At 42.4% G+C, this 16,291-nt stretch overlaps 1 protein-coding gene across 1 annotated transcript in view; it reads right to left on the bottom strand.

Moving 5' to 3' along the window:
- KLHL29 (kelch like family member 29) overlaps window positions 1-16,291 on the bottom strand; it is a 1,048,894-nt gene that overhangs the window by 368,636 nt on the left and 663,967 nt on the right. The window contains exon 6 of the mRNA XM_073568302.1: window positions 2,448-2,996. Coding sequence (XP_073424403.1) covers window positions 2,448-2,996 — 549 coding nt within the window. The remainder of the gene's footprint in view (window positions 1-2,447; window positions 2,997-16,291) is intronic.

The raw sequence follows: 16,291 nt of genomic DNA, 5'->3' as shown, positions 1-16,291 counted from the left end.
TCTTATTATAATGCAAGGCGAGCTCTCGAGAGAAGAAAGGACGGGAGTCGGCACGAGTGGTCTGAGTACCACACGAGTGATGGTGTTCTGTACTCGAGAGCCCGACCATACTTTCATGCCCACGTCTTTTCACAGAAGAAGCAGAGGCAGCGTAGACAAAGGAGTCTAGGAATCAACGGGAGTAAATTATCTGAATTTCAGCCTCTACATGACACCATGTTCTCCGAGGAAGTGACTCTATGTATGTGGAAACGTGTGTATACAGATGGTAATTTGTTTTTAGATGTATGGACCCTCATTTGTTTGCTTTGACCTATAAAAATGAGACCAAAAATACCAAAGTAGTCCCCAATTTTGATGTTTTGCCCCTCAAATCCCATCCTGTGAGAGGAGGTTCTGGAGCTTGCTAGTCCACCTTTTCTCATGAGATAAGGTGGAAATTATCAAGGGTTCATAAGGCCCACAAACAATGGGCACCTCCACAGATACCCTGTCCCTGAATGCTAGGAACTGCGAGAATGTGAACACGAGATCAGGATCGGCATCTAAGAAATCTCTCATTGGACGTTAAATGTTACCCTTTTTTTCTTAAGGTCCCCCCTTGCCCATTCCAGGCCCTCTGAACTTGTAGGCAGATGCTGTCTGATGAGGGCAGCAACCACAAGAAACTTTCTGGAAGTGCTGTTCTCCTACGAGCCTTTGGTGGTGCCATGGAGATTTACTCACTTTTTTTTTGGAGTCCCCTTTTTCTGTAAAAGAACCCCAACAAGCCAGGCGCTATTCCTCATAGAAAAAAAACCCATGAGCTGCTTTTTGTTTTAGTGAAACTAACTAAAACAGGGATCCCTAGACCTTCCTCCCACCAGCCTGCCTGGTAAGACGAAGAAAGGAGAGGTGGCTGCACATTTACGGGCTTCTCTCTATTCATATCCATGGCAGCTTTTTAAGCTTTCTGGAAATAGGCTTGGATTGGGAAGGTGGGACCTAATCAATTAGACATTTCCGGTAGACCCTGTAGAATATAGATGGGAATACCCCTTTAACGTATGTTAAAAAAGTTAGATAGCCCTCAACTGGTTAAAAAAGAACAATCCTAACATTTGGTTAAAAAAAAAAATCGAATTACGTAGTGATGTTGGTTACGAGCCCCTAAAATAATAGATAGCTGTCTGCTAAATGATTGTTTGGCTGACAGCAAAGTCTCCTGATTCGCCCACACGAGCGCACACTCAGCCTCTTGTGTTCTCTATGAGAGAGCTGCTGCCAAACTCCTCAAAAGGATTGGCCATCGGAAATCTGAAAAAATAGATATTCTTCCCCTGACGTCCTCTCTTGGTGGGCCATCGCACATATCAGACCTATCTCAGAGGGTTTAGCCGACGTTAACCAAATGTGCATGGTGGCCTTGACTCTTCTCCCTAGGTCATAACGAGCTTACACATTCAAAAAAATAAAAAAAGCTGCCGCCACTTTGTGTTTGACTCCCATGATCACCCTGCTCCTACTTATCGCATCTCTATATTTACAAGGATCCATGATGACTTTGGATTTTGCTTTTATGTTTACCTTTCCTCATCAATTTTGCTATTTTGCTCATAGTTTCTCACTGTAAAGCTGTACCTTCACAGCCATAAATATATGATCCCCCGGTGGAGGGCCGTTATAGCATAAGCATTACTTACAAGGACTATCCTGCGGTGAAAATAAAACCTGATATACAACCCCAGAACCTAATGTCGTCTTATAGCGTTACCCATCGAGACGACGGTGGTGGTGCGGGGAGGATTCATAAATCAAGAGCCGATGAGACCCTCATTAGAGCAAATTTAATTCTCGGGGAATCTGTCGAGTCATGTGAAATGTAAAGAGATTTCTGTTTTATGCATTTGGACTGCGGACTCGTTAGCGTCCCGCCGAGCCTCCGGCCCTTGTATCGCTGCTTGTTCTGGAAAAGGCATGCTTGCAGATCATGCATTATTAAAAAAAAAAGGCCGGAGCTTTGGGACCCTGATGTTACTTTATATTAAGACCAAAAATAAAACGGGGCCTTAACCGAAAACTGATGCATTTCAGTGGGACACACGGAGAGAGGGCACGTCAGCTCCGTCTATAGAAATCAGACGGCAGGGATTCTACTCAACAGTTTTCTAGCAAAACTCAGTAGGTGTCACCGGGAAATGAGACGAGATCTGAGTTTTGTTTTACGTTGGGAGAATTGCTTTTCTCTCTTTTTTTGTGTGTGTTCATATTTAATTCATAACCACTTTCGCAAGGCCACAGACGAAGAAAGCGGTGGAGAACTCCGAGCTTACACCCGTCAGGGATGAAAGATCTTCTTCCGCGACCTTCACTTGAGCCTGCAACTTGGTGTCAATCGCAAATCACACAGTGTTCAACCAGAATCGGATCAACAGGGAGGAAAGATAGGAAGCGGCGTGACGGCTTACCTTTAGGATACCAAGGATCTGTGAATTCATACTTTCCCATTCCAATCGTTCGCAGCATCTGAACACCATTTGGGTTTTCGGCGGTCAAAGGCTGGCTGTGAGGCAGGTGCGGAAGGGTCTGGCCATTCGTAGCAGACACGCTGTTAGGAAGAGCTGCAGAAGGTAGAGCAGGTGGCGGCGGAGGGAGGATAGGACAAGTCATGTGGCCATTGCCTATAGCCGTATGGCCGGGATGAGGCACCTGGCCAACGCCGGTCAAGGAGGACATCGCTATGGGTTGACTGTGTCTGTACATGGTTTGGCTCTGTAGGTTCACCACCATGTTGCTCAGAGGTTGCGCGGGTTGCTGCTGCTGTTGGAGCTGGTAGTGAGCTGTCATTAATGGTACCTGTGGGACCACGTGAGGGGGGATGGTGGGGGTGACGCCTATGATGGGAGCTTGGACGTTGGCTGCTTGGCTGTATATAGGAGGCTGGGTCATCCCGTAGGTATGAGCTATAAGAGATGCCTGGGTTCCTGCAGAGACCGTCGTTGCCCAAGGAGGGGTAGCTGGAAAATAATAAAATGCATTAAGAATGGGGGTAAATTTTACATTTCGGCATTTTTATACAAATGTTGCATTTTTTTTTTTACAAAGGAAACAATTGCCATTTTTTGCCCAAGTTACCTGAGACCAGAGCTCGTCCATGCAGATGTAAAAGGGGAAGGGTCGGCCTCACACATTCAAATGTACAGTATATATGGAAAAATTAATGAATGCACCAAAAAACGTTCATACACACCGCCACCTCCATAGGAAGTGAATGAGACATACATTTAGCATAGACGTGCCATCATATGAGCCACAGCGGTATTGTTTAGGATTGCTACAGCTGTTTGTGTACCATGTACGGATATTATTTCTGCTCTGCATGATGGTATTTTTTTTCAGAATAATGGTATTATTTCAGCACTGAATTTGGGTATTATTTCAGCATTGTGTGGTGGTATTATTCCTTTACTGTATGGTAATATCCCTTCTATATGTTGAGATTATTTCTGTAATGATGGCATTTCAGCCCTATATTTTGGCCTTTTTTTCAGCACTGTAAAGCAATATTATTTTAGCACTGTTTATATAAATTCTGCTCTGCATGGAGATATCATTACAGCATTGTACGGTGGTATCATTCTTTATGGTACTGTATGGTTATATTATTTCTGTATGGTATAGTGTTATTATTCTTGTACTGTATGGTAGTATTATTCCTGTACTATATAGTGACATTATTTCCGTATGTCATGATGATATTATTCCTGTACTGTATAGTGACATTATTTCTGTACTGTATGGTGGTATTATTCCTGTACTGTATGGTGACATTATTTATGTACTGTATGGTGGTATTATTCCTGTATTGTATGGTGACATTATTTCTGTACTTTATGGTGGTATTGTTCCTGTACCGTATGGTGGTATTATTCTTGTACTGTATGGTGACATTATTTCTGTACTGTATGGTGGTATTATTCCTGTACTGTATGGTGACATTATTTCTGTACTGTATGGTGGTATTATTCCTGTATTGTATGGTGACATTATTTCTGTACTTTATGGTGGTATTATTCCTGTACCATATGGTGGTATTATTCCTGTACTGTATGGTGACATTATTTCTGTACTGTATGGTGGTATTATTCCTGTACTGTATGGTAACATTATTTCTGTACTGTATGGTGGTATTATTCCTGTACTGAATGGTGACATTATTTCTGTACTGTATGGTGGTATTATTCCTGTACTGTATGGTGAAGCTATTTCTGTACTATATTGTGACATTTTTCCTGTACAGTATAGTGACACTATTTCTGTACTGTATGGTGGTATTATTCCTGTACTATATTGTGGTATTATTCATGTACTGTATGGTTACGGTATTTCTGTATGTCATGGTGATATTATTCCTGTACTGTATAGTGACATTATTTCTGTACTGTATGGTAACATTATTTCTGTACTGTATGGTGGTATTATTCCTGTACTGTACTGTGATATTATTTCTGTACTGTATGGTGACATTAATTTTGTACTATATTGTGGTATTATTCCTGTACTGTATGGTGACATTATTTCTGTACTGTATGGTGGTATTATTTCTGTACTGTATGGTGGTATTATTTCTGTACTGTATGGTAGTATTCCTGTACTGTATGGTGATATTATTTCTGTGCTGTATGGTGGTATTACTCATGTACTGTATGGTGACACTATTTCTGTACTGTATGGTGGTATTATTCCTGTACTGTATGGTGACACTATTTCTGTACTGTATGGTGGTATTATTTCTGTACTATATTGTGGTATTATTCCTGTACTGTATGGTGATATTATTTCTGGATGTCATGGTGATATTATTCCTGTACTGTATGGTAACATTATTTCTGGATGTCATGGTGATATTATTTCTTTACTGTAGAGTGACATTATTTCTCTACTATATGGTGATATTATTTCTGTATGTCATAGTAATATAATTTCTGTACTGTATGGTGACATTATTTCTGTACTGTATAATAGTATTATTCCTGTACTGTATGGTGGCATTATTTTTGTATGTCATAGAGATATAATTCCTGTACTGTATGTTGATATTTCTGTATTGTATGGTAGTATTATTCCTGTACTATATAGTGACATTATTTCTGTACTGTATGGTGGTATTATTCCTGTACTGTATGGTGACATTATTTCTGTACTGCATGGTGGTATTATTCCTGTATTGTATGGTGACATTATTTCTGTACTTTATGGTGGTATTATTCCTGTACTGTATGGTGACATTATTTCTGTACTGTATGGTGGTATTATTCCTGTATTGTATGGTGACATTATTTCTGTACTTTATGGTGGTATTATTCCTGTACCATATGGTGGTATTATTCCTGTACTGTATGGTAACATTATTTCTGTACTGTATGGTGGTATTATTCCTGTACTGTATGGTGACATTATTTCTGTACTGTATGGTGGTATTATTCCTGTACTGTATGGTGGTATTATTCCTGTACTGTATGGTGGTATTCCTGTACTGTATGGTGACGCTATTTCTGTACTATATTGTGATATTTTTCCTGTACTGTATAGTGACACTATTTCTGTACTGTATGGTGGTATTATTCCTGTACTATATTGTGGTATTATTCATGTACTGTATGGTAACGGTATTTCTGTATGTCATGGTGATATTATTCCTGTACTGTATAGTGACATTATTTCTGTACTGTATGGTAACATTATTTCTGTACTGTATGGTGGTATTATTCCTGTACTGTACTGTGATATTATTACTGTACTGTATGGTGACATTAATTTTGTACTATATTGTGGTATTATTCCTGTACTGTATGGTGACATTATTTCTGTACTGTATGGTGGTATTATTTCTGTACTGTATGGTGGTATTATTTCTGTACTGTATGGTAGTATTTCTGTACTGTATGGTGATATTATTTCTGTGCTGTATGGTGGTATTACTCATGTACTGTATGGTGACACTATTTCTGTACTGTATGGTGGTATTATTCCTGTACTGTATGGTGACACTATTTCTGTACTGTATGGTGGTATTATTTCTGTACTATATTGTGGTATTATTCCTGTACTGTATGGTGATATTATTTCTGGATGTCATGGTGATATTATTCCTGTACTGTATGGTAACATTATTTCTGGATGTCATGGTGATATTATTTCTTTACTGTAGAGTGACATTATTTCTCTACTATATGGTGATATTATTTCTGTATGTCATAGTAATATAATTTCTGTACTGTATGGTGACATTATTTCTGTACTGTATAATAGTATTATTCCTGTACTGTATGGTGGCATTATTTTTGTATGTCATAGTGATATAATTCCTGTACTGTATGTTGATATTTCTGTATTGTATGGTAGTATTATTCCTGTACTATATAGTGACATTATTTCTGTACTGTATGGTAGTATTATTCCTGTACTGTATGGTGACATTATTTCTGTACTGTACATCCCTTCAGCACCCATCTCTCCTGAACCCCAATCACTCCTGTAACTATCTGCTATCAATGATATACAGTATCTGCCCTCCTAGATCTTTTTTTTTTCTCTCTCTTCCTTCCTGACTGCTAATTAATCCCCTCCTGTGTGTGCAATCAGTTTCCCTACTGCTCCTCCCTCCTGATCACACCTGGGCCTGTTTGATGTGCATTTGAGCTGTTATAAATTCTTAGAGATTGGTCTGCCTATACCCTGGTCTGCCATTGCAAGGATGCCATTATAAAGGTACTGTCACACTTAGCGATGTACCAGCGATCCCGACCAGCGATATGACGCGGTCAGGATCGCTGGTACATCGCTAAGTGGTCGCTAGTGAGCTGCCACACAGGCAGATCTCACCAGCGACATCACTGGGGACGGGGGTCGCTACTTACCTGTCACACTAGGCGATCCTGCGTCCTCCCGCCCGGCTCCACGTGTCGCTCGTCGTCACAGCAGGAAGCTGACGACGAGAAAAGGTCCTGAACGTTCTCGCGCGATCAGCGATAACCAGCGGGGGAGCGGGTCGTAGGTAAGTATCACACACAGCGATATCGCTAGCAATATCGCTATAACGTCACTAGTTATAGCGATATTGCTAGCGATATCTCTTAGTGTGACATGCCCTTAAGGATAAATATTGAAATATGCCAAAATATGAGCCAGAAGTGACCAGAAGGTATGCCAAAACTCTGTTTAAAATACAACATTTCTTTCTGTCAGCTCCACACTTACTCTTACCATGCTGAAATATGCTCTAATGGTTTTGCCTCCATTACTCCTGACTCTCCTTCGCTATCCACAGAGCCCAGCACCCTCTAACCAAGTAATAATCTCTCCTTCCCTCTTGGCCCCCCCATCTGACCGCCTCCACTGACCTGCTCCTCAACTTCAGATTGCTCCTAATAACACACAAAACACATCTCCCACTCTCCTCCTCCCACCTGCTCTGCCTCTCTCTGCTTCTCCTCACTGCTGGCGACATATCTCCCAATCCTGGACCCCCACAGCTTACACCTCCCATTATTACCCCCTTCTATCACTCCCAATCCAAAATAAACACCCGAAATCTTTCCAACCTCAAATACGTGCCTTTAACGCTCACCACCCTGCTCCCTCTCTCTGTATCACTCTGGAATGCCCGCTCCGTCTGCAATAAACTCCATGTGATTCACGACCTCTTTACCTCTCGCAATTTTTCCTTCCTTGGCCTCACTGAAACATGGTTGACACCCTCCAACACCACCTCCCCTGCTGCGCTATGCTATGGCGGCCTCCACTTCACCCACACTCCTCGCCCTGGCAACAGACATGGTGGAGCAGTGGGCCTTCTCCTTACTTCCAACTGCACGTTCATCCCAATCCCACCTCTAACCTCCCTTATCCTCCCCTCTTTTGAAGTCCACTTTGTCCGCATCTACTCTCCCTCCAACCTCCAAGTGGCTGTCATATACCGACCTCCAAGCCCCACCACTGCCTTTATAGACCAATTCTCCACCTGGCTCCTCCACTTTCTCTCTGCTGACATTCCCACCATCATCATGGGTGACTTCAACATCCCCATTGACACCCACCAGTCAGCAGCCGCAAAACTTCTGTCGTTCACTTCTTCCTTTGGACTTACTCAGTGGTTCTCCTCAGCCACCCACACAGACGGACACACATTAGACCTGGTCTTCACCCACCTCTGCTCTCTTTCTAACTTCATAACCTCCCCTTTCCCTCTATCTGACCACCACCTACTCACTTTCTCATCCCTGTCCTCCTCACCTGTCACCCATGTCCAGCAACACGCGCACCCCCACAGAAACCTTGCACATCTAGACACTCGCACGCTCTCTGACTCTATCCTACCACTGTCCTCCATATCTTCACTCCACGACACAGACACTGCCACTAGTTTCTACAATGCCACTCTTGCATCAGCCATCGACTCGGTCGCCCCTGTCATGCATAACAGAGGGCGACGAATCAATAGACAACCCTGGCACAATAACACCACTAAAAAGCTTCGGCAAGCATCCAGAATTGCTGAACGGCGCTGGAAGAGAACGCATTCCCAAGACGATTTCACTGCACTCAAACAAGCAACACTCGCATTCAAATCAGCTCTCACCGCTGCTAAACAGGAATACTTTACATCCCTTGTATCTTCCTTATCCCACAACCCCAAACAGTTGTTCAATACTTTTAACTCCCTCCTCCGCCCACCACTGCCCCCTCCAACTTCCCTAATCTCTGCTGAGGACTTCGCCATGCACTTCAAAAACAAGATAGACCAAACACGGCAAGTCTTTATTATTCAACCACCACAACCCCTTTGTATATCAGACCAATGCCCAAACCCTATAACTTCCTTATCCAACATTACTGAAGGGGAGCTTGCTCATCTTCTCTCTAAATCACACCTCACCACTTGTGCACTTGACCCCATCCCATCCCACCTCCTCCCCAACCTCGCCACCACTCTTATCCCATCTCTAACCCACCTCTTCAACCTATCACTAACTTCCAGTACCTTCCCTTCTGCTTTCAAACATGCTACAATCACACCTATCCTCAAAAAGCCAACCCTCAACCCAACCGCTATGTCCAGCTATCGCCCAATATCGCTGCTCCCATTCGCTTCCAAACTCCTGGAGCAGCACGTCCACGCTGAACTCTCCTCCCATCTCTCATCTAACCTGCTTTTTGACAATCTACAATCTGGTTTCCGCCCCCATCACTCCACTGAGACAGCCCTAACCAAAATTACTAACGACCTACTTACAGCCAAAGCAAACAGACAATACTCTATACTCCTCCTTCTAGACCTGTCCTCTGCCTTCGACACAGTTGACCACTGCCTCCTACTACAGATCCTCTCTTCCTTTGGCATCAAAGACCTCACCCTATCCTGGATCAACTCATACCTCTCCAACCGCACATTCAGTGTCTCCCACTCCCACACTACCTCCTCATCCCACCCTCTCTCTGTTGGAGTCCCCCAAGGCTCTGTTCTAGGACCCCTACTCTTCTCAATCTATACACTTGGCCTGGGGCAACTCAAAGTCCCACGGATTCCAGTACCATCTTTATGCCGATGACACTCATATCTACCTCTCTGGCCCTGACGTCACCTCTCTGCTCTCCAGAATCCCAGAGTGTCTATCAGCCATATCCTCCTTCTTCTCCTCCCGCTTCCTCAAACTGAATATGGACAAATCTGAACTGATCATCTTTCCCCCATTTCACAGATCCTCCTTACCTGACCTATCTATAAGGCTATGTGCACACGCTGCGGTTTTTGCTGCGGTTCTGCTGCGGTTTTGGCCGCAGCAGAACTGCAGCAGTTCTGCAGACAGTGTACAGTAACATGTTATCCTATGGGATTAACATTCTGCTGTGCACACGCTGCGGATTTTTAACTGCGAAAAAGCTGCGGTTTTAAATCCGCAGAAACAATTGACATGTCAATTGTTTCTGCGGATTCTGCTGCGGTTTTCCACCTATTCCATTGTCCAGGTGGCAAACCGCAGGGCAAAACCGCAGGCCAAACCGCAGGTATTTTACCTGCGGTTTTACCTGCGGTTCTGCAGATAAAAATCCGCAGACCAATCCGCAGTGTGTAAACATAGCCTAACAATTGACGTCATCACGCTTTCCCCCGTACCGGAGGTCCCTGCCTCGGAGTAACCCTTGACTCTGCCCTGTCCGTCAAACCACACATTCAAGCTCTTTCCATCTCCTGCCGCCTCCAGCTCAAAAATATTTCCAGAATCCGCCCTTTCCTCAACCCTCAATCTACTAAAATGCTTGTGCATGCCCTCATCATCTCCCGTCTCGACTACTGCAACATCCTTTTCTGTGGCCTCCCTGCTAACACCCTCGCACCTCTCCAGTCCATCCTTAACTCTGCTGCCCGACTAATTCATCTCTCTCCTCGCTACTCCTCTGCTTCTCCCTTCTGCAAATCTCTTCACTGGCTTCCATTCCCTCAGCGTATCCAATTCAAATTACTAATACTGACCGACAAGGCCATCTATAACCTGTCTCCTCCATATACAGTATCTCTGCACTAATCTCCCGATATCTTCCCTCACGTAATCTCCGATCCTCCCAAGACCTCCTTCTCTCCTCCACACTTATTCACTCCTCACCCAACCGCCTCCAAGACTTCTCCCGAATAGCCCCCATCCTCTGCAATTCTTTGCCCCAACACGTCCGGCTATCTACCACACTCGGATCCTTCAGAAGGAACCTGAAAACCCATCTCTTCAGGAAAGCCTACAGCCTGCAATGATCCCCGCTGCCCCCTCACCACTACTGGAGCTACTGCCTCACCATCACTGGAGCTGCTGCAACCCCCCAACCTACTGCCTCCTTCCCCACCATCCTGTAGAATGTAAGCCCGAAAGGGCAGGGTCCTCTCCCCTCTATATCAGTCTGATTGTTAATTTGTTTACTGTAAGTGATATCTGTAATTTGTATGTAACCCCTTCTCATGTACAGCACCATGGAATCAATGGTGCTATATAAATAAATATTAATAATAATAATATTCCTGTACTGTATAGTGACATTATTTCTGTACTGTGTGGTGGTATTATTCCTGTACTGTATGGTGACATTATTTTTGTACTATATTGTAGTATTATTCCTGTACTGTATGGTGACATTATTTTTGTACTATATTGTGGTATTATTATTCCTGTACTGTATGGTGACACTATTTCTGTACTGTATGGTGGTATTATTTATGTACTGTATGGTGACATTATTTCTGTACTATATTGTGGTATTATTCCTGTACTGTATGGTGACGGTATTTCTGGATGTCATGGTGATATTATTTCTTTACTGTATAGTGACATTATTTCTGTACTGTATGGTGGTATTATTCCTGTACTGTATGGTGACATTATTTCTGTACTGTATAGTAATATTATTCCTGTACTGTATGGTGACATTATTTCTGTACTGTATAGTAATATTATTCCTGTACTGTATGGTGGTATTATTTGTGTTTTGTATGGTGACATTATTTCTGTACTGTATGGTGGTATTATTTCAGTACTGTATGGTAACATTATTTCTGTACTGTATGGTGGTATTATTCCTGTACTGTATGGTGATATTATTTCTGTACCGTATGGTGGTATTACTCATGTACTGTATGGTGACATTAATTCTGTACTGTATGGTGGTATTATTCCTGTACTGTATGGTGACATTATTTTTGTACTATATTGTGGTATTATTATTCCTGTACTGTATGGTGACACTATTTCTGTACTGTATGGTGGTATTATTTATGTACTGTATGGTGACATTATTTCTGTACTATATTGTGGTATTATTCCTGTACTGTATGGTGACGGTATTTCTGGATGTCATGGTGATATTATTTCTTTACTGTATAGTGACATTATTTCTGTACTGTATGGTGGTATTATTCCTGTACTGTATGGTGACATTATTTCTGTACTGTATAGTAATATTATTCCTGTACTGTATGGTGACATTATTTCTGTACTGTATAGTAATATTATTCCTGTACTGTATGGTGGTATTATTTGTGTTTTGTATGGTGACATTATTTCTGTACTGTATGGTGGTATTATTTCAGTACTGTATGGTAACATTATTTCTGTACTGTATGGTGGTATTATTCCTGTACTGTATGGTGATATTATTTCTGTACCGTATGGTGGTATTACTCATGTACTGTATGGTGACATTAATTCTGTACTGTATGGTGGTATTATTCCTGTACTGTATGGTGACATTATTTTTGTACTATATTGTGGTATTATTATTCCTGTACTGTATGGTGACACTATTTCTGTACTGTATGGTGGTATTATTTATGTACTGTATGGTGACATTATTTCTGTACTATATTGTGGTATTATTCCTGTACTGTATGGTGACGGTATTTCTGGATGTCATGGTGAAATTATTTCTTTACTGTATAGTGACATTATTTCTGTACTGTATGGTGGTATTATTCCTGTACTGTATGGTGACATTATTTCTGTACTGTATAGTAATATTATTCCTGTACTGTATGGTGACATTATTTCTATACTTTATGGTGATATTATTTCTGTACTGTATGGCATAGTGATATTAGGTGCTGTCAGTAAGGTTAAACCAGTTCACAGCTGGTGGATCACAAAGAGATTGATGTGAAAACCGCCATCTTTGACCAGTGGTAACCTTAATGACGTTACCGTTCATAACTGCTCTCTCATTTACATATGGAAACACAAGAAGCAATGGAATGAAACTGAAAAGGAGAAAGTAAAGATTAGACATTAGAAAAAACTTTTGGACAGTTAGGGTGATCAATGAGTGGAACAGGCTGCCACGAGAGGTGGTGAGTTCTCCTTCAATGGAAGTCTTCAAGCAGAGGCTGACGATAATGGCAGAGCCCGGTCAAAAGGAGCGCAAAGAGTAGATGAAAATCTTTTATTACAGTCCACAATGCTTTTCAACAGAGACATCTGTCTTCCTCAGGTGGCTGTTAGATTCCTGCAGCTGCACAGCAGGAATCCAGAGCCATACATCCAGTGGTCTCCCATTTCTTTCCGACCACTCAGGGACCTGCACAGCAATTGTGGCGATCCAGGCGCCCTGCTCAGACCAGCTCTCTGGGTCTGGATGTTGCTGCCACCTCTGGACCAACAATGGTAGCGCAACCTGCTTTGCAGGAAACCACTCCATAGGCTAAGTCCTCTCGCCGCGCTACTGGGCATGCCCATGAGACGATCTCCCAGTGGAGATCAGGGGTCACATGCTCAAGTCCTTGTACTGATCTGATTGGCCCATCTCAGAGGTCTGGAAGGTCCCGGAAGCGCATGGCTATAAAAGGCCCGCATGGCCGCTCGCCCATGCGCTAGTATAGGCTATACTTGCTATGTGTAAATGGTGACGGGTGTATGATTCTGGTGACTGACTCATTTGAAACTCCTTCCCTCTGATATTACGCATGTGGATAGGGAACTAGAGAGATTGTCAGCGCCAGTCAGTGGCAAGCTATAGGCCACAGTGCATACCGCACCTCTGCACTAGCGTCCGATAGTGTCACGCCTCACGGCACTATCATATAGCGGCAGTAGTTACCGCCGCGCTGCAGTTAGCAGCACTTACCGGCGTCCGCGGTTGCGACGCCGCACGCACGGTAGGTAGTAAGATTTAACCCCTCTGGTGCCAGTGTGCCCAATTTGAAAATCCAAAAACTTTCCCTCCTAATAAGATTTTCATATCGGTTGGTCACGTCCTCCTTTACATGATCAATGACTGTGAGCTTTAGTAAACTGGGATTTTTATTGTGTGCATACAAAAAATGTTTAGAAAGGCTGTGCAACATAAACCCTTTCTGATGTTCTTGCGGTGTTTGTTGAGCCTGTTATGCATAGACTGGATCGTCCTACCCACATATTGTAACCCACAGTCACATTCAATCAAGTAGATAACAAAGCTTGATTGACAGGTGACATGACCTTTCATTTTAAAACTTGCGCCAGTAGTCTGAGATTCAAAGTGTTTTACCCCATTTGTAATTGATGTACAACATAAGCATTTCGGGGTCCTAAATGCAAAACACCCTGGGTTACCTGAATCCTGGGGGATAGATAGGGGAGAGTGTCCAGCAGATGTATTACTCGGGGCTACAAAGTTTCGGAGGGTCCGTTTTTTTCTAAAGATAGTCATCGGTTGTACTGGTATCTTGGCTGACAGAACAGGATCACCTCTCAAGATAAACCAGTACTTCTTTATCAGATTCCGTATAAATACATGAGACTGGTTATAGGTGGTGACTAAGCTCCATTTCGCCATATCCGGGGGTTTAGCCTTTTTTGAACTTCATTTTTATTTTTACTTCTGTTGCTGATTTTTTCAATGCAATCTTTTTGTGTGAAGTTGTTAACCCTGTTGAAGGCATCCTTCAATAATTTTTTAGGGTAGCCCTTATCTACAAACCGGTCCTCCAAGATCTTAGCCTCTTTTAAAAAAATCTGAATTATTGGTACAGTTTTTTCGGACTCTCCAATACTGCCCATAGGGAATATTCGAGATCCATTTTGGGAGATGGCCGCTTGAAAAATTCAGATAACTATTAACATCTACTTTCTTGAAATGGGTTGATGTCGAGGTTTTACCAGAATGATCAACATTGATCATGAGGTCCAAGAATTGGATTCCTGTGGTGGAAATGTTAGAGGAAAAATGAAGATCCCAAGTGTTCTGGTTAAGGGATTGGATAAATTCAATTGCCTCCAATTCCGAGCCAGTCCAAATTATAAACAGGTCATCAATAAAACGTCTATAAAGGGCTATCCTGCCAACCTCCAGCGAGGACCGCGCGATGAGAGCGGACTCAAAGACCCCCATAAACAGATTAGCATAACTGGGGCAAATCTCGTTCCCATCGTGCAGCCCCTCAACTGCAGGTGCCCTCAAAAGAGAAGACATTGTTACTCAGGACAAAAGATATGGCCCATTTTAGAAATTCTTTCTGGACATCAGGTAGTCCATCATCAGTCGAAAGGAAATGTTCGGTCGCCTTCAGTCCCAAATCATGAGGGATATTAGTGTAAAGGGCCTGGACATCAAGGGTTATCAAAAGACAATTAGTGAGGGCGGGCAGTGAGCGTAGGAGTTCAATCAGATGAGAAGAGCCCTTTAAATATGAAGGTAAAGCTAAAACATATTTTTGTAGAAATAAATCCACGTAATGTGAAAGATTACAGGTAATGGATTTGATCCCTGAAATAATAGGGCGGCCAGGAGGGTTTATCGGATCTTTATGGATCTTTCGGTAAAAAATAAAAAAGAGGGCAGTCTGAATTTGGAAATATTCATAAATCTTCAAATTTAAAATCCCAAGTGACCTGGCATCTTTAATAAAAGTGGTGTATTCCGAAAAAATAGAGGATGACGGGTCATAAGCAAGTTTATCATAGTGTTCGGAATCGCTTTAGAGCCTAAGACCCTCATCATTGTAACGATGTTGGTCCATAATAACCCCCCCCCCCTTTGTCCGCATTTCTTATAATTATATCTTTATTCGCTCTCAATGAATGGAGCGCTTTATTTTCCGCAGGGCTCAAGTTAAAAGTTTTTTATAAACAGGGTGAAAAAAGAGCAAATCTTTTAATACAAGTTGTTGGAATGTTTCTATATGTGGGCCTCTATGATGGACAGGGTAAAAATTGCCCGGACCAGTTTTAGGATTAACGTGAATATAGGAATCATGATTCATCACCTGCGGTTCAGGGGCTCTTTTCTTCTTCTCCTCAAAAAGAAAATGTCATTGTACCGCAATTTTTCTAAAAAACTCATTTACATCAAGATAGAGATTGAAAGTATTCAAAGGTGCATCTGGGCAAAAAGATAGACCTCTTTCCAATAAGGATGTTTCAGAGTCAGAGAGTATATATTCTGATAAGTTAAAAAATATTTGATTTAACCGTTTCACCTTCTATGTTATTACCGATTTTTTTTATTTTTGGATTTGGAGTCAATTCTCGATTTTCTACTCCCTCTACCTCCTGTCCTTCTCATTTTTGATGAGTGACCGGGGGCCACCTGAAAAAAATGAGTGATCTTATTTTTGTTGTTATTATTGTTTCCCAAGGGAGCTACAGGGATAGCCGAAACCTGGATGGAGGAGGGGGATTGTGACGGGAGGAAGAGGTTATTGGTACATGGTGGATCGCCTAACTGGGTGACCAATCACTCTGTGACTTCCACCGTCTGGATGATCGGTGGAGGGGGGATCGTCAAACTAAGGGAGGGA

Source organism: Dendrobates tinctorius, unplaced genomic scaffold, assembly GCF_039654945.1.
Source record: "Dendrobates tinctorius isolate UK_male_01 unplaced genomic scaffold, ASM3965494v1 ptg000021l, whole genome shotgun sequence".
NCBI lineage: Eukaryota > Metazoa > Chordata > Amphibia > Anura > Dendrobatidae > Dendrobates > Dendrobates tinctorius.
Note: the sequence above shows the minus strand (reverse complement) of the source record. Positions and strands in the feature narration are given on the sequence as shown.